This window comes from Conger conger, chromosome 17 (assembly GCF_963514075.1).
Source record: "Conger conger chromosome 17, fConCon1.1, whole genome shotgun sequence".
Lineage (NCBI taxonomy): Eukaryota > Metazoa > Chordata > Actinopteri > Anguilliformes > Congridae > Conger > Conger conger.
Genome location: NC_083776.1, coordinates 34,001,793 through 34,029,672, shown reverse-complemented (window position 1 = coordinate 34,029,672; position 27,880 = coordinate 34,001,793). Strand labels below are relative to the sequence as shown.

The 27,880-nt window shown below is 39.2% G+C and overlaps 1 protein-coding gene across 2 annotated transcripts; it reads left to right on the top strand.

Annotated features, from left to right (window-relative positions):
* Window positions 1-18,505: 18,505 nt before the first annotated feature.
* Window positions 18,506-26,953, top strand: pnpla4 (patatin-like phospholipase domain containing 4). 2 transcript variants are annotated; one of them, XM_061227049.1, is made up of 7 exons: window positions 18,506-18,647; window positions 19,571-19,758; window positions 19,924-20,018; window positions 22,544-22,679; window positions 24,178-24,243; window positions 25,786-25,889; window positions 26,283-26,953. In XM_061227049.1, the coding sequence occupies exons 2-7, from the start codon at window positions 19,579-19,581 to the stop codon at window positions 26,344-26,346; spliced, it is 645 nt and encodes a 214-aa protein (XP_061083033.1). In that variant the 5' UTR covers window positions 18,506-18,647; window positions 19,571-19,578; the 3' UTR covers window positions 26,347-26,953. The 2 variants fall into 2 exon arrangements, with proteins under 2 accessions (XP_061083033.1, XP_061083032.1); XM_061227048.1 differs by having other exon boundaries at window positions 25,737-25,889.
* Window positions 26,954-27,880: the final 927 nt, after the last annotated feature.

Below are 27,880 nucleotides of genomic sequence, written 5' to 3'. Positions count from 1 at the left end.
GACGTCACTGTGTTTTACCGCCGCCATCTTTGTGTCCGGTCTCAGCTGCGCGCTACAACCAAAACGACCAGAGAAGACGAAGGAAGATCCACGATAAAGTTGATAAAATATGCCCGGGATATGTTGTGCTGTTGGCTGTGACAACAGTCGTCAGAGAAACCCCGGACTACAATTCTATCCGATCCCAAAGGAGTTAGATCAGCGAAATAAATGGTTGGCTTCAATCAAAAGGGACCACTGGCAGCCAACGTCTAACTCCAGATTGTGCAGTCAACACTTTGTCTCCGGTAAGTTTAGCTACGTTTGCCCTCAAAGCTAATTATTATTTTTATCTTTTAGCTCCCTTTGCCAGGAAAACGCTTACAAAAAATTTAAACATGGTTAAGTTGCCATAAGTTGCCATATAATTAACGTTTGCAATGTCATGTCAGTCTCACATTTACAACTAATCGGGACCTACATTATTTACACCGTACCCATGTTAGGGTCCTGTGGTTAATGAATCATCCTCACCAAAGTTGTAAAAATACAATTGAATGCTTGTACCTACCTGTCCACGGCCCTATGTGGAAAAAAGTAATGGTTAGATTTATTACACTAATATTTGTTAAAAACGAAACTGTTATTAAACCCAATAGTTGTAAACCTACCCTTACTTACCTCTGCACTTAATTAAATAGACTGTACTTACCTGCAGTATATATGTGAATATGAGAGAAAAAGATGAAAGGGAAATTACCTTGCTCAGGTTGGTCAATATCTTGATAGTATGCACACATTTAATATTCTACCATTTTTGCCAATCTGTCTGCTTAGGAAGAAAAAATGACAACCCCATGAGCCCTGATTATGTACCAAGCCTGTTTGCACACACATCAGCTGGACAGCGACAGAAAAACATCTATGCCAGCAGTAGGTTTGAGCATACCCAGCAGATGAAACGCAAAAGGACTGAGACTTTGGCCCCGAGCAGCGATGACACTGAGCATGAGTCTGTGGCCCCAACTAGCACCAGCGATGACTCCGAGCATGACAACACTATGGAAGTACGGGCAGAATGCATGAAGGATGAGCACAATTACTCCCAAGCCATTCATAGCCCAGGCATCCTGAGACCATGCTCGAATGCAGCCTGCCAAGCTACAGTTGTGGCATTGACAAATGAGTGTGCACGACTTAGAGCAGAGGTTCATCATCTCAAGGAAAAAGTTGATGAGCTGTCTTTGAATGAAGAGACCTTTAAAGGAAATGATGACATCGTACAGGAACTCACAGGCCTTCCAAGCTATGCTAAATTAATGGTTCTCTTTACTTTCCTGTCAGGATTTCTGAAAGCTAGTCCAAGACTGACACCCTTTCATAGCTTTGTGTTAACCCTGATGAGATTGAAGCTTAATTTACCTTAATTTTTTTTTGTATATTTTTTTCATATGTCTAAGACAAGTATTGTCAGAATATTTAATAATACATTAGATGTCATGTATGTTAGACTGTCATCACTTATATTTTGGCCATCAAAAGAACAAATTCAGATCAGTCTGCCCCTGTGTTTCAGGGATAACTTTAGCAACTGCACTTCTATCATTGACTGTTTTGAAATATTCATAGAGAAGCCAAAGAACTTGAGAGCTCGTGCACAGACATACTCTCAGTACAAGCATCACAACACTGTAAAATATTTGATTTCAATAACACCACAAGGTGTTATATCCTTTGTGTCAAACGGCTGGGGTGGACGAACAAGCGACAAGCACATCACAGAAAACTGTGGATATCTTGAGAAATTATCACCAGGAGATGTCATTCTTGCAGATAGAGGCTTCACTGTCAAAGATACGGTAGGCCTGTATTGTGCACAGTTGAAAATACCATCATTCACCAAAGGCAAGCAGCAACTGCATCCACTGGAACTAGAGGCAACAAGGGGACTTGCTGCCGTCAGGATCCATGTGGAAAGAGTCATCGGCCTGGTCAGGAACAAATACACCATCCTCCAGACAACTATCCCACTGTCTCTCTGCCAAGCAGCCGCTCAAGGACAACCGACCTCCCTTGACAAGATGGTAACAGTTTGCTGTGCTCTCTGTAATATTTGCCCATCTGTGGTCCCCACAGAATAGACACAGTAGTTGCTTAGGAACAGTTATGAAAATGACAAACAAAATGTGTTTTGGTTTTTAGTTTGTGTTTTATGAACAAGTGAACATCTAAATGTATCATATTAAGAAATGTACAATAATATTAAATACTGATTAATTGGAAAAAATTTTATTTCTTTAGTTTCTTTTTTCATGCTAGGCTTTGTCCATGCGCACGGCTTCTCGGTGCATGTCTGTCCTTCTCTCTTGTCAACAGCAGCCAAAACTGTGAACATCAGTGCCGCAGTATGGGAACACACCTCTCCCAACCCTGCCATACATGTGCAATGTGCCATCACCACTGTCCCGATCTCCTGCACCACTATCCATGGACATGTTGCTTTTGTGTTCAGAGCCTGGGAATGATTGACCTGTTAAGTGAAAAATGCAGCACTTTATTATAATTTAGGGATGTTAGTGGTCAGCCAGTTAGTCACAAGATAAAAAATATTGTTCCACATTTTGTTGACAATGTTACTTGGTTAAATAATGGGAGCGATGTCATTATTTTAAACAAACTCAAGGAGGCGCAATTACGTTGTAGACTAGGCTATGCCTAGTTTCAGACCCGCGGCTGGTTGTCCTGCATTTCTGATCAGAGCGACCGAGAACTGTGTAAAGTCTAACGTTAATAGCTACATGTAAATGAAACGCACAAAGCCGAAGCAATCACTATCACTCTAGACTTAACCACCACCAAAATAACACGGTTGATGATTGTTGTTGAATTACTTAGGTTAATTGGTGACTCTAAAATGACCATATGTGTGAATGTGTGTAACTGTGTGATCTCGTATCTCAATGGGACCTTTCTGGATGCCATATATTGGTGTCGTTGACCCATCCTGCAACTGAGTATTGATAGGCATCCGTACTCTTGAAAGCCTTAAGGCTTATGGGGATGGATTATGTATCAGATAAATGTAGATGTCGGGGAAAGTAAGTTGGGGCAGACGCTTCGCAGATTTTAAGGGACAAAATAAAGTTAAAGGTAATAAATAAGGATCACAACCAATAATCACCGTTTTTTCCAAATATCGCTTTCTTTCTGTCTCGCTTAGATGCGCTGTATTCGCTGCCATGACGGTCGAAAAGTGTCAGTTGGACACAAATATGGCGGCGGGCATTCCGGAAGTGACGTCTTTGGTACCCATGAATTGGCTTTGATAGTAGCCAGTGCTTGGAACCTGTCACTCTGTAATCTTACCATGGTTACTACTGGGACTATATAGTCAGTCTTCATAATTGTACAACAGGAAGTGTAACTGGGAATCTGTTTGAGCTGAATCAATCACAATAAACATGCAAAGAAATACAGATGAATTCAGTGGTGCACTTGAGAATGAAGAAATAAAAGTTTTTATAATTTTAAATTTCAAGTTATGCTGTACCCACCAAGCTGCAAGGAAAAACTAATTATAACAGGAATAACTTCTAACTTTGCTAATTCGATGTATACATTGTTTTTTGCAATTCCAACTCCTATAATGCCTTAAAATAAGTGGAAACCATTGTATTAATTAATATTCAATATGCAAATGTGTTAAAAGGAGTGAATTTAGAGGTTAAAGTGATGGAGCCACTGCAAAATGTATTTTTTGTTACATACCACAGATATTGTTTTGAATAATTGAATACCATCTAATTTATCCATTTGCATGTCAGTAGCTTCATTACGACAATGAAAAGTCTTTGCAAAAAACTAAGACAAAGAAACCAGACAAAGAGACAAAAAATGTACTAAATTCAAAGATTAAATTGCCTTCCTCAATCTTCAAGGGAAAAAAGGCAGAGAGGTTCAGAGGAAAGAGTTCCGATTCGAGAAAATCAAGTCAAGGTGAAGCTTTAGAAGAAGAGGCTCCGTACAGGGAATGCAGAACAGACAGGGAGAAACAGTCTAACAGTGGAAAACATCTCACAGTCTGTAACCTGCACCTACATTGTTAAAAATCTTAACCCATTCAATTTGGGATTTTATTACCTCTCATGCAGTTGTCAACTGTTAGCAAGTGTTGACACATAAGCAACTGTTAATGGTTCAACATTACATGAGTTATGTGGCCTTGCTGTGCCTCATAAGGAATTGCAGATGATGTACTTTTTGTTTCGTATTTCTGTCATGCTGAATGCAGTGGCGGCCACTCTTGGGGGTTCTAAGGGTGCCGCCCCCAATCCACTGGCGGGAAAACCCAATCTGTCGGTCCGCAAAAAATGTTTTTATAAAACATTGGCTTTTCTGTCCAGTAAATTGCGGATAAATACATGCACATAAATACATAATATTTAAAGTCATTTTCTTCCTTTTTCTCCGATTTCCATCAGTTTGCTGGGCACGGCTCTTGTTTCCAGCCAGATAGCACTCAGATAGATGTTCCATTGTAGGGGCGTTTCCTATTTCAGGTGACGTATTTGTTCCTTGTTGATTGGCCACTGCCCAAAACCTGTCTAAGTGCACCTTTGTGCTATTAAGATTGTTGAGTTTAGAAAGCAAGAATAAGGAAATGTATTCAGTATTTCTAAACTCAACAGTCTTATTGAACAAGGTAGACTTAACTTCTCTCATTCTTTGCGGGGCCACTGATGCCAGTTCTTTTAGAAAGTCATATTTTGGTGTACTCTAGAGGTGGCTAATACTGTTCATTCAACATGACAGAAATATGAAATAAAAAGGCAGACATCATCTGAATATGAGCAGCATTAATGTTTTACTTTATTCAGAAAAGGCCATATCTTATACTGGACTTGATATGAACCTTAAGATGACTGAATACAGCGAATACTGTGCGTTATGGCAGAGATGGGGGAACTTGAGTTTGCAATACTGAGACAGTGCAGTGTGTGTAGGTGTTGAATTTTATACCGTCTTAGAGACTGTATTATCACCAGTGTCAATGTGCAGTTCAAGAAGTTGTCCCCGTCCGTGGACAATTATCTTTAGTTCTCTTTATGCTTCAAGAATACCTATTATATCGACAGATAAAATGCTTGAAAACATGATGTAGAGACCTGCTGTTATGGCAGCCCACATACAGCGTGTGAAGCATCCCTCTTTAAAAATAGGCTGACAGGTTCTGAGTCACTTGATCCGATCGAGGGATTTTCTTAAGTCTATTAGGAAAGGCATGTCTGAGAATAATTTCATATTACAGAAATTGGGGAAATGTATATGGATCAACAGTGGGATAGCAAGGAGTTACAATAAGAACTAGAAGTAAGGTAAGATTTTCTGCTGTTATTTTCTGCTGCATTATACACATTAATGGCAACATCAACAGACTATAATAAAACTGTAATGTAATAATAAATAAAACAGATAAATATGCTTACAATTGGTTGTTTGAATTGGTGTGAATGTTTTGTAAGACATAACGGCACAGTTTGGAGAGAAACTAGGCAAAATGTTTTATAACTGAATTATTAAGAGTGAATGTAGGCAATAACCTTTCAGTTTCAACAGGCTTTGCGATTTTCAGCTGAAAACTTCACAATGAGTTTAGAGGGCCCTATGTTGCACTCAGGTTCAAATCATTTAAACTTTGACTTTGTTTGAAGCTGATCTTTCTGAGCATGTCCAATCACATTAGAGCTTTATATTATGCAGGAGGGCGGCACGGATGGTGCAGTGGGTAGCACTGCCGCCTCACAGCAAGGAGGTCCTGGGTTCGTATCCCTGTCGGCCGTGCAGAGTTTGCATGTTCTCCCCGTGTCTGCGTGGGTTTCCTCCGGGTACTCCGGTTTCCTCCCACAGTCCAAAGACATGCAGGTTAGGCTGATTGGAGAGTCTAAATTGCCCGTAGGTATGAGTGTGTGAGTGAATGGTGTGTGTGCCCTGCGATGGATTGGCGACCTGTCCAGGGTGTATTACTGCCTTTCTCCCAATGTATGCTGGGATAGGCTCCAGCCCCCTGCGACCCTGTTTAGGATAAGCAGGGTTAGGATAATGTGCGTATGAATGTATGTATATTAAGCAGGCAGATGTAGCCTACCTCTACCACAGAGCCCAGGTAGAGCAGTAGGCTATGTGACTAATTGAGTACCTACTGCTATTGCATATTGTTGCAGCTTGTTACAGTTTAACAAACCAACGGCTTCCAAGATGGATGCCGACAATTTTCAACAACTGCCGACGCTCGATTCCTCCCATGTGTAGTCACCGCCTTACTTAGCATTGAATGCAGCATTTGAATATTTTTTATGTGAACGCGGCTTTATTCACGTGTGCTCAGTTTTCCCAGCCTTCACTTCTTTTTCAAGCCTCTTTTCTGTGCCTCTCCCGATGGGTTGAAGCAGACAAAGGAACAAGAAAAAGAAAAAAGAGGAGAGAAAAAAGCGATTGGAATAGCCCACTGTTTGCGTAAGGACTGTCAGCTGGATGTAGGTGCCTACGATGACAGTGAATTACCGTGCTCCCTCTGGCTGTCCAATCACGCTGTGCAGCAAAGTATGATGTTGTCTTCGACATAACAAAATGCGAGAGGCACACAACATTGAGGAAAATAACTGAGCAACGCTCTCACTTGAAAATACAGAATTTTTGTCAAGTGACACTTGTCAAGTGTGGTGCAACAAAATATGAATTACCCTTAAGAGTCGGGTGAAAAACAGATACTGTGCTGTAATGATCAGTTTATCAGCCCTAGATTGCAGCACTGCAGTGGTGGTTGGATAGCCCTCCAACAGGGTGCTCAACAGGCTGAACTAGCAGTACCCACACTATCTAAGTGCTCACTGCCACAATCCTGCACACAGCCAGGTGCTCATCTCCATGCCAACAGTGCACGTGGTCCACAGAACCAGAAGAAACGTAAATCTGCAATATGCAGTGGTTACTCAAATGGCTGGGGGATTACTGGAATTGTATCAATGCCTTCGCAAGATTCATAATATAAATAATAGAACAGCAACCACCAGGCCCCCGACATTGACAGTATTTGTGGTTTGCAGTGCTGTTCACTGGGGAAATAAACACAACATTTAATGATTAAATAATACAAAACTATAACAAAACAGTTGAAGAACAATACTTTGCTATAGGGCAAATTAATTAGGTTGTCAAATATCATATCCACACAGTAAATACTTGGATGGAAATTCCTCATGACCTCTGGTTGCGGGTGTGTCTGTGAGAGGCAACAGTTTAAACAGTAAAATGCATGTTTATTAAACTGTTTCAGGCTCCATTCCTCTCCTGCAGGTGACAGAAGTTTGTGTGGTATTGTAATGATGTCCGAAGCACATCATTACAATGATGTGCGTTAGACCCTGCGTCTTGTAGAATTAATTTTGAGTCTTTCCAATAGGTTTCTGGCAGTCTAAAACAACACCAGAATGAATGTTTACTGTTGATCCTTTTGAATGGAAAACTTGCAATCGATATTTGCGAAAAGCTTTTCTCATCCTTTAATGGCTGGCTACATTTTTAGAGTGCTGAATGCTTTTCTACGTACTTGCAACCAGTAAATTGTAAATTAATTTAATGTTTGCTCCTCCTGTTTCTAATAAAATTCATATTATACAACTCCCTTATTCTCTTGATGCTTTCCAGGTATTGTACTCAGTGGTGCTATTTCTTCAGTTACTTCAGGGAAGAATTTAATTTTGAACTCAGAGAATTCACCTCACAATGTGAGTGGTGCAGTTCCCAACATAGATGTTTACTTCTGAATCTATGCCTTTCTGTAGTGGTAACAGATTTCAGGGAACATTTTCAGTGGATATTTATAACCCCGAATCCATGTAATAATGTAATGATGAGATTGGTGTGGCTATTCTGTGACTGTTATTGTATCTTCTCTCTTCCTGGGGAATACAGAAGTTCAAACATACAGAATGGAATTATGATATTGGACTGGGAGTAAGGGAATGCAACCTAAAAGCAATTTAGCATAGTAGCAGTGTAGAATACATCTTATAGAACAGAAGTATACATGTATAGTTTGGTCAGGAAAGCCAAACGACAGTGGAATACTTTGCTTTCAAACATCTCAGCCTCAGTTGTTTGCTTCATTAATTTCAGAGAAATGCCCCCAGAGATTGTCAAAGAATATATTTTACTGTCAGCCTGCAAGGTGTCTTAAAAAAAACAGAACTAAAAGACTGATAGCCTTTTGAGCTGCCTACACAGATACAAGCTAATGGTTTGAAAGATTATGCTGTTACGAAATGAATTCAGCATTCTGATTTCCATTCCACTGTGACCCAGTTGCAGTTTCTAAGTAAGGCACAAGTGTTGAATGATTGTGTAACTGATTATATATATGAACCCAGTGCACTGTTGGAAAGGAACCGCTACCTGAGGGAGGCAGAGGTGAAAGGAAATGTTATAATTGGTTAGGAAAAAAATAGGTGGTGTGTAAATTATAACAAGAGGCTACTTCAAATACTTTGTTTGCCACACCATTTTCCCCTCCCCAATGTATTGATTTGCCATATAATGCTTTAGAGGGGCTATTTTACTGAGGGAGTAATAAACAAAAATGCATTTAATCCAATGTGGGAAAGTCTCAAATTATTCCTTGACCCCTCAAATATTTGGCAGCCATTGCATCACCATTTGTCTACTGATGCTATGAGACAGTATCTGCATGTGGAATCAAATTCCCTGAGTGTAGGACCATCACACTCCTCCGAAACTCATGTTTTTCCAGTTGCAAATTTAGTTTTTTTACTGTCAGTTTCAAGATAAAGAGGTGCTGAAATCACGGGAGGGACATGGTGCTAATCTGACTGAAACGTTTAGAAGAAGCACATGTTCAGCAAAATCTGTGCAGCACAGCCTAAAACTAAGCCAACAGCTACACTCAACCTCCTAGGAGTTGATCCAGCAAAAGGCCAGCTGGTCCACAGCAGTACCATCTTCTGTGAACTGGCATTTTCTTTTCACAATGAAATAGATTTTCACCTAGCTGTGTGTCACAGGTGCCCCGTTGGTAGAGCTCCCCCAGTGTGATAACACAGCTGACAAATCCCTTCTAACATAATAAAAGCTTGTTTTACCCTTTCTACAAGATCTTTGAGACAGGAATTACCTGTCCTTGGGCAACCCTTGTTCTCTGTGTGTAGTGAAAGGATGGGACTAAGAGTTTTTGTGGACAAGCACAAGGTAAACAATATAATTCACCAAGACATCACAGAGGATGGAAGAACCTCATTTTCCAACATGAGACGATAAAATGTTTGAAGACAATAAAAGGTCATTCTGCCCATCAAGGTTAATCCTTTAGTCTACTGTTGAAAGAGAATATAGTCTGGATTCAGAAACCACTTCTCTTAAATGACTTGTTACAAGCATGCTGTTTACAAATCTGTAGATTTTCTTTTCTGTTCAGATGTGTATCTCAGGCAATTTCCATCTATGCCCCCTTGTACTGCTGACATAATTCAACATGAAATACAGTGTAGTCCACTTTGTTAATCCTTTTGAAAAATATAAAACCTCAAATTCCCTCTTAATCGCCTTTTGCGGAGCTTGAAGGAATTAAGCATTTAAAATATTTCCTTGTTGCTTTTAAATCTCATACATGAAACCAAAATTTTTTCAAGAGCTTCTATATCTCGGTGCTGATGATGTACAGCTCCAAATGTGGTCTGACACATGGAATTATAAAAGGATAATGTTAAAATTTAGTAATAAAGCAAATTTCCAATCTTTCATCGTCATGGGCATAAACCATAATGCAGTATGAATCCTATGGACTTATTGGACAGACAAGGTTCCACTCCTGCTGCTTTCAAGTAATACATTCAGTTTCTAGAACATTTTTTAACATCTATTGAATTTCCAAGCAATTCAACAAAAGAATGGCACATGAATGGCATCTCTTTCTGTCACTGTACTTAATGTGGACCACATAATATCCTAGGGGAGGTCTTATACTTCACACGTTCAAATAATTTCACAAAAGGATATAGCCATTGTGCAGCAAGTCCAGCCAAGAAACCCATATAGAGATTCTTTCAGATGGTTTATCATCTCATATTTTCACATATTTTCATTAGCTTGCGGTTTCAGGGTAAGAATTATCAGTGCATGACTTATGCCGGGATCAGCTAGTTACATTTATGTAATGTTGTAGACATGTTAACACATTTGTTAAAAATAAGTTCTCAAAGTTCTGTTTGACGGATAGACAGCCCATACTGTCCTCTTCATGACACCCAGGAACAGGTCCACAATTGTTCTTTCTTTCTTTTCTTTTTCTTTTCAGAACCCAAGACTGTCAGCATCACACATAATGCTTCTGTAGCCATGATTGACAATTTGTTGAAACTCCTCCACGACGACGTATGAACTCGCGCAAGGTCGTGATGACAGCCGATCACGTGACGACGGCAGCATGTGATGATTGGGGTCATACTTGTCGTGTTGCCAGTCTTCCGGCCGAGACGCGGCGAGAATCTGACAATGGTGACCATCGTGAAAGACAAAAATTGTTTCTACATTCTCAGAGACCTTTGTAACATTTCCATTACAAGATGTTATTTGTCCAGTTTTCAGTTGCAGAACTAGGCTCTAACTTTTGTGCACAAAGGAACTTTTGAAACAACCATAGCTTCAATATGTTTACTCAGAACACTGCTATTGTGTGCCTGCATAGTGTCCCTCTCAAAATATGTATTCTGACCCCTGGGAGCACAGTGTGCAATTTCTAATATTGTGTTTTTTTGTTGTTGTTTTTTTTTTGGGGGGGGGGGGGGGGGGGAGTCTATTTATTTGATGTCATTGTTGCTGCCTCTGAACTTTATTAAATCATATGTCATTGTGCTTTTTTATGTTAGTTCTACTTCAAACAATCTATTGTGTGTTATAAACTCTGTTGGAAAGGTAATAATCTTTACAGTTTCTCTACTGTTGGAATAGTGGTTTGGCATTTATGGAGTTCTCCTCTCACCCCTTCTCTCCAACCACAGACAGAGTAGGAGGCTGCAGAATTGTTAAGGCTTCATTCCTCAAAATATATTCAGAGTGGTAAAAGCCAGAGCAGAAACCTTTTGAAATATGACTGGAAAGAGTGTTCTAATGATCTGCTAAACCTGCTAAAACAATGATCTGCTAAAACTATACAGTTCTGATTCACAGAAACAGAAAGGTAGTTCATATTTACTGTCAAACACCATATACAAAGAAAGGTTTTTGAAAGAACTACTGATAGCTGTCCTCTCCTTGCAACTATCCATTAATTCTGCTGTTACCACTTTATTAGGTATTTATTAGACTTATTTATCTACTACTGCTTAGCCCATCCACTTCAAGGTTTGACGTGTTCTGTAAGATGCTCTTCTGCATGCCACTGTTATACTGTGAGGTTATTTCAGTTACTGTCACCTTCCTGTCAGCTTGAATGAGTCTGGCTATTCTCCCCAGACATCTCTCATTATTAAGACATTTTTGCCCACAGAATAGCCAATGATGTTTTTTTGCACCATTTTGTAATCTCTAGAGACTTTTGTGCATGAAAATCCCAGAAGATCAGCAGTTTTTGAGATCAAAGTCACTTAGATGACATTTCTTCCCTGTTCTGATGTTTGGTCTGAATAACAACTGAACCTCTTAACCATGCCTGCAAGCTTTTAGGCATTGAGATGCTGCCACATGAGCAGCTGATTAGATATTTGTATTAATGTGGTCAAATAATATAGTAGTGTATATAATATTAGTTATATATACATAATAATATTAGTTATACATTTTTAGTCATTTGGCTTATTGTCTTTTGTCCAAATGTATGTAGATGTCGATCTTATTGGCGTTTATGTAATCACTTTACATTCTACACTGTCGCCCAACTCTTTTCAGTGTAATGGATGCAATGGATTTTATGTACATGTATGTTTAAATTTGTTCAAAGGCTGTTAAATACGTATTCATTCCTGTGGCATAGTCAATGTCAGTGACTATTAATGGCATGGGTCAAAAATGTTTCACATCAAATATATTTTATCTCAATTGCTTTAACAGTTTTTTCACAATTCATTCACAACAATAGAGTGAAATTGTCTTTTAATCCTTCGTATACATAGTCATGAGCATAGGAAGATAGAGGAACGTTGTGCTGACATGTCGCTCGGCAGCATTAAACTGGAGAATTATTCTTATTTTTGTTCCTTTTTTCAAGAAAGTGCTGACTGTTGTAATTGAACTCTGGAGACCAGGTAAACACAGGAGACGGAGGCTAATAACATACAGCGCAGTCCACTTCAATATACTATACTATACGGTACTGTGAGGCAATTTTGACTGATTAGAAATCCTTGAATCTATTTGAAAATCAGGAAAAATATACATTTATTGATATATAAGCTTTATTATAAAGCACTTTGATTGCATTAGAAAAGATTTCTGTGGAAGGAGGAAAAGTGAACAGCTTAAAATATGACTGAAAACACAAAAAGAAATGAAATGGAAAAAGGCCTGGCGGTAATTGGCTAGGTATTGACTGGGAGGTGCTGTCCGCAGCGCCGCTTCATTTCTCGTCTCTTGGAGACAGCACACGGAGACCCGTGAAAAGCAGATGATGGAGAGAGGAGCCGTTTTCTCTTTGCCCTTTTTCGCGCAGCTGGAAATACTGCCGTATAATTCTGGAACCCAGCCAGGAGACCATTTGGACCCAGAGACCCCAAACCTTTTCATCCTCAGGCCCTCTGAAATGACCACCTTGGCTAAGAACCCCCACCTCAATAAAGTGGTTCACAATTGGCACATTTACCGAACACCCACTCCCGACTGCAGTACTGCCTGCCACTGATGTTGAAAAGCCTCAATTCAATGAGTCTTTGTCCTTCTAATAAAATATCATTATAATGAAATCTAGTAAATGGAAGCGCGTTGGAAAAAAAAGTGTTGTTTGAATTCTTGCTCATGTAAAAAATATAAACTCTGCAGGTCTCTCTGGATAAAGGTGTGTGCTTTGCAGCTAAATAATAAGACATGGAGAGAAACAGCCAGTAGAACACAGCCATTACAATAACACTAACAAATTGAGAACAGGGGACGCTTAAATCAAGTGCTTTAGAGTGGGATAAAAAGCATGCAAACAGACCCTTATTTTTATCTAATGTGATTCTCACTCATGCTACAAATATGCATATTACATCCATCTTTAGCTGTGTTGCCTTCCTTTCTTTTTTTTTCATACACAAACTTATATTTAATTCTTAAGTGACCTGCATGGTTAAATAAAAGGTGAAATAAATAAATAAAAACACGGGCTGAGTAGGAGGTGGAGATGACAATTGCTGGGCTGTAGACGGGGAGTTACAGCCTCTGTGAGCCTCTGTGAGCCTCTCCATTCACAGTGTTTGCTGGCAGAGTACTGCGGGGAATCTCCATAATCCACAGCACTGACCTTCAATCCTATGGCTCACGACCAGAAGACAAGTCTCAGAGGAAACTCACAAATAGGAGCTTTCATGTTGGAGACCGCAACCGATTTCCACACCGGGGTGGAACGCCCCACGAGCGATGCCGCCATTTCAAACGATTCCACCGGAAAATCTGTGGCATCGTTTGAAATATTTCTAAAGCAAAGTAAGAATAACTTTCGCCAATAGCTTACTTCATGGATATTCACAAAAGCAGATTGATCTCTAAATAAACCACAATTAAAATGGAGAATATAACACATAATGGCATTTGTTTCCTTTTGTCCTTCCTTGTCCATAGTCCATAGTGCACTATGAAGGAGGAACAGCATATGTAGTGTGTTTATACTGTACATACAGTGATTTGTGTTCTGTCTGTGTCACCTGTCCACTGTTATTGGGTCCAACTGTTCACTGGCAGTTATTAGGCAGTTACTGGTGGGTAGTTTCTCAGCACAATTTGTGTACTTTTGAAATATCCTAACTTTATTTATAATAATTGCTTGCATTGGCTTTTTATATTCAACATGTCTGGATTTTGCATTTGTATATTGTGTTCATTTTATATTTTACATTTCCATTTTCAAAATAAGCCTTTTCAGAGCACAATACTACATCAATATGCTGGAGCAAACAAATCAGTCCACACCTATCTCAGGAGGGATTCCTCAACTGCATTTTCAAAAAGGGAAAACTCCTTTTGTCTCAGGTTATTGTGAAATAGTCTGCAATCACTGTGCCCCTTGCTTTCATTCAGTTCACAAGATCTACTGACACTTTCTCAAAAGGCTAAGAGACAGTGAATAGACCATGGGGCTCTAGGGATTCTTCCAGCAATTGTACGTATGCTGTATAGCATGCTTGCAATTGAGATTGTTGTTTAATTTGCCATGAGAGCCATCGAGAGCCTCAAAGTGTGTGTGTCCCGCCCAAAACATGAGAGCTGGCAACCTTGCAGGGGTCCTTAGACTCCAGGGATCACAAGGAATCGTCAGCAAGCAGAAATAATATTTTCTCCTTTTTGTAATATTTTGCTAATGTTTCCACGTCATAAATATGGTATATGAATACAATACAATTTTATATGTATTTATATACCATAAATACATCAAAACAAACTGTCTGGGATGCAGGTCCTCAGCATTATTATGGTCTTTGAAATGTATTACATATTCATATTTTATTCATTAGATATGTGTCTCATACCTATCTATAATAAATGTCATTATGATTCTGGTGTATTAAATAGAAACTTCATTGCAGTGGGTGTGGAGTAAAGGTATTAAACATGAACTATTTTTGCAAGGTAACCACAGGGAGGAAAACATAGGGGATTTTGAGATGAAAAAGTTTGGGAACACCTGCCCTTGGAAATATGCACTTGTATTAAATGCTCAAACTATGTGGAATATTTCCCCCAGGTTTAATTAATGTTGTTTAGCCACCTAAGTGAGCCATGATCAATTCCAAAAAAATTCTAAACCAGTGAGTAATGTTCCATATAGGCAGTGAAAGGCATAATAGATCATGTTTTTTTTTAAGTTTTTTTTTTTAGTAATTTCATATGTTTGCTGCTGTTTGGTTTTGGCTCTTCTTGCAAGAATGATTACTCATTCTCTTTCATTGGTCACTTTTGCCAGAACCAGTGCCCAGGTCTCTTCTTCCAAGACCAAAATGGAAAGAGAACTAAGTATACCAGGCTTCACCTCAAATAATAATTTACCAGTCACAAACTAATCCATGGGTAGTCTAAAAAGATTGGGTGCCACGAAGATTGATACCTAAATCGGTTGCCATTAAGAAAGATCGAGCACCCAATTTTATGACAGCACCACAAGCCCTGCCACAAGCCCTTTAGCTTCACGTGAATTTTAAGGCCCTTTTCCCATGTATTCCCAAAGCACTCTCCAATGCAGTCTATTTATAAAAGGTGTTGTACACAGTAAACACATTGTCATAACGATGAGATGATAATTAGTATTAAAGTGAAATGAAAATGTGTTGTGTTTCATGACTTTTCATAATGTAATGATGCTTTTGTACTTCTGCATCATTAAAGATGATGTTAGGGATGGTATTCTTTTTATTATTTGTGATTGTGGGGAGGAGGCTTGCTTGTGTACGTTTTAATACAACACACAGTGTGTTAAATCTTTTTATTACAAATGTTGGTTCAAAAGCAGAATTGTTTCATGCTGAGCTTTAGTTTGCTTCTCCTTCTGATAACCTTAATGTTCCCCCTGGTTTCCACTTCTTGAAGAATCAATCCTCTTTATGATGGCACATGTTCTGTTACACAACTTGTCCTTTGCATTGCAAATCATCCTAAATTGTGTGACAAAGCTCTTGGCCGTCATGCCTGGGTGCTCAGGTGTCTGATCCAAAGGGTTTTTTTACAGCACTCTTGGCTTCCTTCATTTGCACAGCTGAATAGCTCTGGGGAATCCAGGTTATTCCAATGAAAACTGTAGCCAGTTGTGTCTCCTTAGTCACATAATGACAGTGCATATTTATGGAAGTCCACAGATTACATTACATTAATGGCATTTGGCAGACACTCTTATCCAGAGCAACGTACAGTTGATTAGACTAAGCAGGACACAATCCTCTCCTGGAGCAATGCAGGGTTAAGGGCGGATCTTATTGCGGCTACACCGGGGATCGAACCACCGACCTTGCAGGTCCCAGTCATGTACCTTAACCATTAGGTTACAGGCTGAGATCTTTTCTCAAGCTCACATAGTACACCGTGCTCCAGCCATCACCTTTCCTTGGCCTCATTATACATTTCCACCACTATTACCTGTATGGCCTTTCCAGTGGAAATGTTGTCGGCCAGGCTGAGCTCATTGACAAAGGCCTTGAGGCTTGATCTCAACCACAGAAAATGGCTGGGAGGCCAAAGCAATCAATTGTCCAATGCATCATCTATTTCCTCTTGCATGCCTGATAAAGGAGAGGACATTACAACTATACAACTCCAATGATTTGTAAAAAACGAATAATCACCATTTACTGGGCTATATTAAAATTCTACTTTCCACCCAGCTCATTGTATCATCGTGGAAAGGAATTATATATTCAATATCATACAGGTAGCCATATTTCTATTCAAGTTGTTATTGGATAGTCTTATAAGTAGTCATCATACTATACAGTCATTTTTTATGTTTTCAGGACTAACTTACATAAGACGTTTGCTACCTTAGTTTTAAACAATTGTTAAATACAATGTGCTTAACATGGGGTACTTCATCAATTTGTTTATCTTACATTTCTGACATTGAGATACATTTTGGTGCTCTATGATATTTTGCTTAGATAGTCTAGCTTGAGTTACAGCAGGATTGAATGATGTTGCAGTAATATCGGGATGTGTTCACTGTTATTGGTTGAGCACGGATTGGTTAGGACACCCAGAATAACAGGTGTCACTGTGACATACCAAAGCTTCCATTTCTGTGATCATGTGGTTTGAACCAAGCCTCAAAGCAGTACTTCAAAACATTAGCGATGCAGTGAAAATTGAGTTGATCTGGCGAACAGAGCCAGACATTGTAACAGTGCTAGCTGCATAACTTCCTTTGTTGCGGTCAGGTTGGAATGATCAAAAGATACTTAATCCCCGCAATGACTCTTTTATGAGTCTTCATTGTTAATTTATTTCTTTTATATCAGCAGGCCAGGTTCCCATCTCTAATATGGAGGTGTCTACAGCACGCTGAGGAGGACAGTCACTATTGTTAGTCATTATGATAATTTTATTTCTGCAGACTCTGTTCTCTATGCTCTCAATTACTGTATGCCTAATGGAAGAGTAAATTGGGAGGAAGAGATATTTTGGTTTGGCTTCTGAAGCCATTATTTATCTGGCCTGGCCAATGCAGCTATGGAAGAATAGAATAATTCTGGCCTTTCTCTCATTTCGTGGGTGCCAGTTCTGGTTTTTAGCTAGTACTGTACTGCTGGTGTATTGCCATTTTCGCTCCCATCATTTGGCACAAAGCAAGTAGTGTTGTGTACATCTGTACAGGAATGAAAAACAGCCGTAGCTAAGCTTTCATTGTTTTCCTAAGGAAGAAGACCATACGAAGGTGTGTGCCATAAGGAGAGAGGAAGGTCAGTTATTTAAAATATCAAAGGCAATGTACTGTACAACGTACATGTGTAATGCACACACGCACACATAAAAAAGTATGTTGCTAACAAGTTGCTACATTGAAAATATAACAATGGCCATATTCCACCAGCCACCACTCAAGTTTCATGGTAGCATGTAGCCTGCAAGCGACATTACCGCTGTAGTTTCAATATAGCAACTTGTTAGCAACTTTGTGTAACTTCAATGTAACTTACAGCTATACATGTCTTCAGTACAAGAATAGCTACAACTTCAGCTTAGCTTTACATTGGCCAAGCTATAAAATTATATTAACTGCATTATTACTTTGCTTGCCAGGTTAACCACAGCACTTATAGCCTATCTATCACTTTGAACTTCCCTTCTTGTTGGAAGCTTGTATGTTATAGGCTACCCTTGGCGGGAGGGAGAAAACATGAGGGAGCATGGGAACATAACGGCTTTCATAAATCGGAACCAACCCCCACTTTGCATGGTTACCTTATTTCATCCAAAATGGGGGAACGTCAATAAGAAAGCATTTCATTTGGATTCGAACCCAGCCCATGGCACATAAATGTTGTATATTCACTTTGAAAGTCTGCTCTGATTTCACCGCTCTTTGATTCAATCATAGTGATAGAGTCATAGAGTGCTCACAAATCCGTCAATTTATGAACAAAGATAACATCTTCAGCGACTTATTTTAGGATCAGACGCTCAGATAAACCTTCTCCTCATCCATTTCTGAGAGCTCCCAGGGAATAGGGCTCTGTGCTCTGCTGCTTTGAATGCTAATAAACAAACGCACACGTTCGGCAAACTTTTATTTTGAAAAATATGTATTTTGAGTCACCGGAAGTAAAAAGTAATTGTGCTGCGGACTGTGAGTGTTATTATGGCAAGCAGAGCTGTCAACAGCCAAGCTAACCAGCTAGCTTGTTAGTTATTAAGCTTCATTGCATTCTCTGCACTGTGTTAAATCTGTCAATGAAACAAACATGCTGTCGTTTGCGTAATCTAAAACGGTAGGAACACTTTATGGTTCCAGGTTTTACTCACTGCAGTTATCCAGTTTACTCGGGATTCCTGCTTCCTGATACAGACCACAGATATCTATCAGCTGTCAACGTTGAATCAGCGTCAGAGAAACAATGATACAGTATTTTTATTATGAAAATGTTTTCCTGACATCTCAACATATGTGAGCATATGCTTGTATGCTGATTCAATGTTTTAATCAGGTTTAATTCATTTCATTGTTGTTGTGTCAACCAAAATAAAACTGCATACTACCTACTTCAGCTTTAATACAGCTAGCTAACTCATGCTTTCCAACCCCCATCAAATAATTCAAATGATTCTTAAACGTATCAATGAATAACTGTATAAATGATCATTATTGGTTCAACTTATAAGAATTCAAGAAGCACTATCATAGTAATTAGGACATTTTGTCTCGTTACAATACATGCATAAATGTTTTGATAATACATCAAATCTATTGAATGCTGAACAAGAAATATACACAAACAATCATATATCTTAGAAAACCAGCTACTCCTGGGATATTTTTCACAAAATCTATCTACATTCTCAGTACAAACTCACTAATGTATGTTTGGCCAAACACAGAATTGGCAGCCATTCATAAATCAATGCTGACTCAGTGTAGTGCTTTAAATCAATGTTGTGTTACGGTGTTTTTCCATCTATTTGACAAATCCCAATCAGTGAATCAATGTCGATTCCAATACCAATCCAGTGTTCTCAAAACAGTTGATTCCACATGGACTGTTACTGAACAAAGTGAGGTAAATGCAGCATTGGCTGAACCTGGGTTTTTCGATAAACAGTTACAGAAGATAGGCTCGATCCGTGTTTATTTTGCTTAGATTATTATTGCCATTTTCTACTGGTAAAACGTGAGTGTGTGTTGTTGTGCGTGCAGAGGTACCGATGGCGGTGCTGAACCTATCCTTCGCGGCCTGCGGGTTTTTGGGGATCTACCAGCTGGGTGTGCTGGGAGCGGTCCTCCGGCACGGGGAGAGGCTCCTGCAGGCAGTGCAGGCATGTGCTGGGGCGTCTGCGGGGGCTCTTGTTGCAACCGTGCTGGTCACTGCGCCAGACAGGCTGGAGGTAACTACACAACCCTGCTAATGCTTTTCCAGCTGTATGCCTGGTTTGCCATCCATTTCGTTCAATTGTTTGTAGAGCGTAGACCTAGAGGGTCGAACTATCATAAGCTGAAACTATTGCATTGACATTTTAATTCTCATTAACGTATTTCTGTATGACCTGTAGCAATGCAAGGACTTTACGTACAGATTCGCCAGTGAAGTGCGGAGTCAGAGGCTGGGAGCTGTGACACCAGGATATGATTTTATGCTCACACTGAGGTACTGTAGTGGACACGGTATGTGAATGCATGTGTATGTGAGTGAATGCATGTGAATGTATGTGTATGTGAGTGCAGTTCTTCATGGCCTGTTGCCTATGTGGTTACACACCTGTCACATTCATCCACGGGTATCTACAGTATAGGAGAGAATACAGTATATACATTTCAATCAAACTACTTCACAGTATATGTCTTGAAAGCTTTATGTGGGAAACACAGCCTGTTTCCTAAAAGCAGCATCATACTGGATTGGCATGGCATGCCAAAAGAAGGAAAGTCATAATTAATGAAAGAGCAGTCTTATCTGCAAGGTAGTAACAGCACAGCGGGGAACTACAATATTTAAGAGACATGGTGTAAAAAAGAGATATGACTCAAATGCAGGCGTAAGTCATTAAAAAATGATGAAGTACAATAATAAAGATGTAATTGATAGCATGGTATGAACAAGTGATGAATGTACTTTTAAGATATTTCAACTTTATTTTAAGATGCACATTTAGAAGACATCTGAAAGTCAGTCATTTCCCAGGCGTTGGAGACTAGGATACTCCATCACTGAGACACTTAGGAAAGGCAGGATTAGAGTGATATGAAGAATCCAGAAAGAAGGGAATATGGATAAAGAACTGTTTAATATGCGGCACAAGAGGCAGCACATATCAAGTAAAGAGTTGTTTCTTTGAGTAGTGGATGAAGCTGAGCTTTTGAGTTTAACATTTCTGTTTATTGCTGTAATAATAATCATCACAATGATGGTACATATATTCATGAAGTGCAGTTCTTTCATTATGTTCCAGGTACTTTCATAATGAAAGAACACCACCATGCATTCAATGAACATTTTCCCTTTAATTTGGCATACAACATGAATGCTATTTTTGCTTTTTTTCAGCATGTTAATTTGGGTCTGTGTTGGTAAAGAGAACAAAAAAATCTATGCTTACATTTTAATTGTGAGACAAAATTGAAGACACACCAATTCAATCTAGAATACAGAATGAAATGAATCAGTAGATGTACAAAATAATAATACACATTATAATTGATAACGTGTCTAGGCATTTGAAAACAAAAAAATCTAAAATATTGGATGGCTAAGTTTGTTTTTGCAATTAAAATAAAAGATAATTACATGAAATACTACTAGCACAGGACGTAAAAACAAAATTAAAAAGAATGGCTTATTAAGAGACTTAAAAAGGATATTGTACCTGCAACTGTGATGTTCTCTGGCAGTGAAAAACAAAGGTGACCCAGGACAAAGTATATTCAAAATGATTTTTCTTTGAAGTAATCCAAGCCATTTGTCCTAAAATCATTTTACAATCCGGAGATTTATAATGTGTAAAACTGCAGTTTTAAACTCTTTCAGACAGTAAATACCCTCAATAACTCCTAATTAAAAGTCATTTCAGCACAATGCAAGAAGGTACGGCCATTGCTCTTTTGAAAGTCACCCTCAGCAAATGCAACTGAACTGATAGTAAATGATAATTCATGGTCATTTCCCACCGATTCTATAATAATTTAATATGCAGAAATTTCACTTGTGTCAGGGGCCACAAAAGAAGCGGTCATAAAGGAAAGTAAGGCAGGCCTGTAGATTACACTGCTACTTGGTGAACATCCCCATGGCAACTATCTTTGAAAATGTTTTTGACAGTTCAGGACCATTGGAGGGCTGTGCTTGTATACACACTTGAAGCAGCCTGCAAGGCTAGTTAGATGCAAACTAAAATTCAAAGATGAAAGTAAATGGTTTTCTAATAAGGTTTATTGTTGACTGACAATGTTGATCTTTTATATATATCTTTTAATGTTCCATTTGTAACTTCAAATTATACATTTTAGTGCAACATCACGTTTACATATTTACAAATATATACATGCTAAACATATCTACAAAAGAACAACTTCCTGCTATCATTTGACTGTTCTTCATTGGGAATGGTTCTTGTGAACAGTGCAGACAGCACAGTGATTAGGCCCATTAGTTTTCTCTCCCTGAGTTCAATGAGCTTGAGCGACGCAATTTGTGTGATCTTCACGGCAATTCCTCTCTCGCTGGGCTAAAGGTGAAATCGCTTGAAACCAGGCCAGTTCCAAATTAGAGGTTAAACTTCAGCAATAAGTGAGAGGCTGAGAAAAAAGAAGGTACCACACTTCCAAGCTTCGATGCACGAAGAATGTCTTTATTATTTAAAACAAACAAACCTTTCAGCAAACAGGTGCCTTTGTCAGGGTCAAACACCTTCTTACTTCCCTCACTCATTGTTCTTTTGGTGTAAGTGTAGAGTTAACTTGCCTAACAAAATAATAAAAAAGTGAGTTATTTTTCATAACTCTTCCTTACCAACACTGAAGCAGATGAGTTAGCTGAGGCCACTACTGTATATAATTCTGTGTGCAAGCAACCATACATTCAGTTTTTTTTATGTCCAGTTTATTCACTTCACTTTGCAAATCAGCAGTGTCAGCAATCAAACCTGAACAAGGAACCTTCTTTGTTTTCTTCCTCAGGGAAGGAATAGAAGAGATCCTGCCACCCGATGCCCACCAGATGGCCGGGGACCGTCTGCACATATCCCTCACGAACTCCAGAACCAGGAGGAACCGCATGGTGTCTGGTTTCGCCTCCAGGGAGGATCTCATCAAGGTATCCTGCTCACGCCCAAGGGCAGAGCGATAAATATGATGTTAAAAATACTCAGGAAACCCAAAGCACCTTGTAGATCAGAGCCTTGTCCTATACCTGCTCATTTCACTTCTATGTCCTCAAAACTATTTATTCAATCATTATATGCAAAGGGCACTGATTATGTGATTGCGTTAGATGCACTTTCACATGAAAATTAGATAAATTTTCAGTTTATTCTTTCAAAATAAGCACAGAACAGAGACAGAACTGACAGTTGCTTTAGCATAGTGGTTAAGGCACATGACTGGGAACCGCAAGGTCGGTGGTTTGATCCCCAGTGTAGCCACAATAAGATCCGCACAGCCGTTGGGCCCTTAACCCTGCATTGCTCCAGGTGAGGATTGTCTCCTGCTTAGTCTAATCAACTGTACGTCACTCTGGATAAGAGTGTCTGCCAAATGCCATTAATGTAATGTTTTTTATGACTACTGAAAGGCTTATTGTGCTGAACTGTACTGTAAGGTTTCTATGTCCAAGGAGTTAATTCTGATATCAAATCCTGAAAATGCTAGTTTTGGCTGGCAACCCCACAGGTGGTTGGCATGCAGTTGGCCATAGTCTGTCTGTGAACTAAAAATAATCAGTATAGGTTAAAACAATTATGTAGTGAACAGGTTTGAAAGTTTTGTTGTTGTTTGTATGTTAGAAGGCAATGTCAATGTTACATAATGGTATTGAGTGATCATGTTGACCCTGTATTAATACATTGTGTCTAATACATCTAATCTGTTGGGAAGTTATCATTTACTGTAAGATCCATCATGTTTGCAGCTTGAAAACAGCTTGAGCAGTCTGAAAGAAATTTGAGTAAAACATATGGGTGTATCCAAACCCGAAAAGACTGTTCGGAAAGGCGCAGTTAATGTTTGTTTTTTTTTACTTTCCCTGGGGTCCAGTAAAATTGTGTTTACAGTGTTTTTATTGCTGTATTGGGAACTAGCAAAATAAAACAAAATGGTGTCACAAGTCTTGAAAGGGAATTCTAAAAGACACCAAGGTGTCCACTGATATAGGGGTATTGGAGGTGGTAAACAGCTCTTAAAATAAAAAACTGAAAGTGGAGCATCTTATATACGGTAACAAATCTATCATCGTTTGAAACTTCACTTGGTTGTCCTCTTTTCCTCTTTTAACTCTCGCACTCTTTTTAACAACTCCAGGAACCACTGACAAAGCCCCCCACATGCAACGTCACTCTCAGCCCAATGAGCAAACAAGTCTGGCTTTAAGGCCTGTGGCTGATCAAACATAGGTGAACAAAGTCAAACTACTGCACTCTGCCCCACTAGCAATAAAACAGCTCCTTCCAGCAGCATTAGACTTTGGGAAAATCACAGACTTCAAAAACCACCAATTTGAAGAATATGGGAAAATACCTGAAAATGACACACGGTCTCCTTCCCTGCACTGAAAGCATCTCATTATGTAACCTTCTCCTGCTTCATCTCTTCTCCAGGTGCTGCTTGCCAGCAGCTTTGTGCCTGTTTATGCAGGAATCAATGCTGTGGAATACCAAGGCCAGGTAATGCCTAATTTTTTTATTTTTGATCAAAACCTCGAAGTGTTACCAATACAGAATCACTTTAGTCCATGTTAGTCTGTACGAGTGGCGATGCTATTTATAATTATATTTTTATTTATTTCAAGGAAGAAATGTTATGGCTGTATGGGGTTGGGGTTTTGATGTTTTTCTAACCAAAACAAGGACATTTATTTGGGACAGAATGCATGTATTAATTAAATACTGTAACTAAGATATTGTTTAAAAAAATGTCCGTAGCTTTAAGGAGCAGTTAAATATGTATTACTTCATTCTAATTGTTGTAAATCTTGCATTTAGTTGGCATTAGGGCAGTGATTGTACAATGCCAGGTAACTTCAGAGTGCTTAAATTTTACAAAATAATTAGTTACGTTTTTCTTTATTGCACAACATGAGTTTTACATTATATCCGTGCAACAATACTATAATGCTATAATAATTCATTCTCACATTTCAAAGCTAATGAAAAATTACAAGGCTGCAGGCTCTGAACAATGGCGCTTCAAAGTAAAAGTCCTCTCTGCAGTCGGGTAATAAAAGGGAAGACCCAGAGCTTTGTAGCGCTGGGAAATTTATTAAGTTGAGATTTCTGCTCGGACTTAAGAAGCATTGGGCCTGTCAGAGGGGATCGTGCTGGGGGACTGCTGAGTTATTTTCCAGCGCCGGTGTTGATAAGAGGCTGATGTCTCCAGCAGCTCAGATGCTATCGGAACGGGGCTGCAGCGACTGCGGGCGGATTAATGCGAGACCCTGAGGCCCCGTCTCCGGCAGCGCTGTAAAAAAACCAGACGCCAATAAAAACAGGCCGCTCTCAGCCGCTATTTCACCCGCGCAAGGACGAACGCTCGAGCGAGGAGCACTCAATCTGTTAGCGCTCACGTGAGCCGTCTCGCTGAGCACTCTTCACAGCCAAATCACGTCTAAACCGCGTTTATTCGCATCAAATAGGAACGATGTGTACCCAGGTGGGAGTTGATTTTGCACTGAATTTGTTTTAGGGAAAAACTGTTTAGTGTGATGTGTTTGTTGAGGCGTGAGATGTTCAGACATACTGCACAGAGTATGCATAATGGTATGCTGTTTTTTATACTGTTTATGTGTTGGTCTGTTTTTTATTCATCTCTGCAACTTGAAATGCAGCTGTGCTTTAAATTGTTTGCATCCCCAGAATCAATTTACAAATATTGTGCAGGAGCTTGTTGGTTTTGGTTTTCATATTTATAACAATCTTGCGTTTGGGGCCTTGGTACGTTTGTATTTCCCTGGACACATTTGAAAGAGGCACAGTACAGCAGCTCAAATTTGTTCACCGCCATGACAAGAGTCGTAACCTGTCAAACTAATTTAAAAGGCTACAATTTTAACATCTTCAAAGCCAAAGTATATTCAACACCTCTATTTGAAGGCAGCGTATGCCATGCGGCATTTTAACACTAAGTTCTGAATGTTGAATACTCTTTGTTTTTGTAAAAGCTCTGGATCGACGGTGGGTTCACAGACAGCCTGCCTGTTCTGCCCGCAGGACGCACCATCACCGTGTCTCCGTTCAGCGGACCCCAGGACATCTGCCCCCTCCACATTGGCCTGGCAAACCTCCACCTCAAACTCGCCAACATGGATGTCTTTGTGAGTGAGGCTAATTGTGTTTACCAAACCCAGCCATCAGATAATCATGTGATGTCTCCCCTTTCTCCCGCTTACTGAATGCTTTTCTGATTACGTGTGGTTGTACTCTGGAAATGGCATTCACAAATTTTGGCTGTTTCACTACTGATTTTCATTTCTAACCCCCCATTGAGTAGGGGAGATGATCTCCAACTCTCTTCATTTTTAATCTCAAACAATACACTGAATGTAAACCCAGAGAGACGGAGGGTCATTGTCACTTTGAGCACAGCACTGCCATTCCAGAGTCAGGACTAATGTAATAAGCAATCACTTATCAGACAGCTCCGCGTCTTGCACATTTGTTCATTGGATTTAATCTTTTTCTTTTGTTTTGTTTTTTAATATTTAAAGTTTTCTACAGACAATTTCATACGCCTCAATCAAGCTTTGTTTCCGCCGACGCTGGACACAATGAGAAGGATCGGTCAAGATGGTTACTATGATGCAGTACGCTTTTTGAAAAAAGAAAAGTGGTTCGATTAGCTTTTTATTATTCATTTTTATTCCTTTTTTATGATCTTTTATTCCATTTGAAAATAGCATATATATTTTTTTATCACTGGAAGGAATCTCTTTGACAAATAATCAGTGTTTAGGGCAAAATGAGAGAAATAATGGGCTTTGGAGCCCATTATGGGCGAATGCTCCGAGTTGGGATCAGGCGTGTGGAACCCAAACATGTCTTATCACCGTGAGCGGCCTGTAGCGTAGTGGTTAAGGTAAATATTTTATTTGTATAATGCAATATATTATTTTACCCTAATCATAAGTGGGTTAGAGTGCATTCGTATTTTTAAATGTGTACAATTTTACATTTCAAACTGTGTTTCCAAAAGATAACAACCATTTTGCAGAACAAAGAAAAAAATAAAGATAAGATTTTTTTTCATCCTGTAATAGCCCAAACAAAATATGCTTGTAGGAACTACCTCTCTTTTTGATGGTGTAATGAATACTGGAATAATTGCTTGACTTTTAAGGTAATAAATTATTCTCTGTGCATAGTTTGCACATTGCCAGCAGTGCTTTTATGAGTGGTGTCACATGTTTATTTCATCTCTCAACGTCTCCTGTCGCAGTTTTAGATGTGTATGATCCACGCAGGTCACAAGCTCTGGTGTATATGCGCTAGACTTGCACAACAGTCACAATGCAGTCAGAGTGCTTTAACCCAAAGCCCACTGGTTGATGGGACAACCATCAATTCAAAAAGCTTTACTGGCATGAAAGTAATGAAACAATATTGCCAATGCCATAGACAGTATTGCCAAAGACAAATTCCATGGTCGAGTTTTGACTTGAAGTTTTATTTAAGCTCTTGCCTAATCTGAGAGCGTATAGCAGGAACAGGAAGTAATTTGTGCCATTCGGACGCAAATGCACGTAGCCGTTTTATTTATTTTACCAATCCACCACAACTAAGATGATTTCAGCCAAGAGAAAAGCCAAAATATTGATTTAGAGATTTGATGAAATATTTTTCGGAGGCAACTGCACACAGATATTACTATAATAGTGACATTATATTAAGTTCTGTATAAATCACAGCAAAACAGGTCATTACAGCATACATACAATATATGTCCTACCGGTTTTGTGTTTATTTTTTGTCCAGACAAAGAAATATATTATATATTCTTGTGTTTACATTTTACATCTGCTTTTCTGTCCATACTCTCCTTTGGTTTTTACTTAGACAGTACTATTACCATATTGTATGTAAACCCTATTTCATTGTCCTTCTGTCTCCTATCAAGATATATCTGGCATCTGTTTAAAGGCATCTGTTTAAAGTATGCTGTGTATATTACCTTTTTAAATGACTCAGAGATGGTTACTTGTTTATAGTGAAAATGCACATTAATAATATTGAAACGGTGAAAGGACTGGTAGTGAGATCCGTGGGATGCACATGGCAGGCCCGTACTCTGTGCACCCTGGATAATCAG

What these genes read in the sequence shown, in the direction of transcription:
- pnpla4 (XM_061227048.1), top strand. Translation starts at nt 19,579, where the DNA reads ATGGCGGTGCTGAACCTATCCTTCGCGGCCTGCGGGTTTTTGGGGATC. An exon ending in CTGCGCCAGACAGGCTGGAG is followed by an intron (nt 19,759 to 19,923) that starts GTAACTACACAA and finishes TATGACCTGTAG; the next exon opens with CAATGCAAGGACTTTACGTA. An exon ending in TCGCCAACATGGATGTCTTT is followed by an intron (nt 25,890 to 26,282) that starts GTGAGTGAGGCT and finishes TAATATTTAAAG; the next exon opens with TTTTCTACAGACAATTTCAT.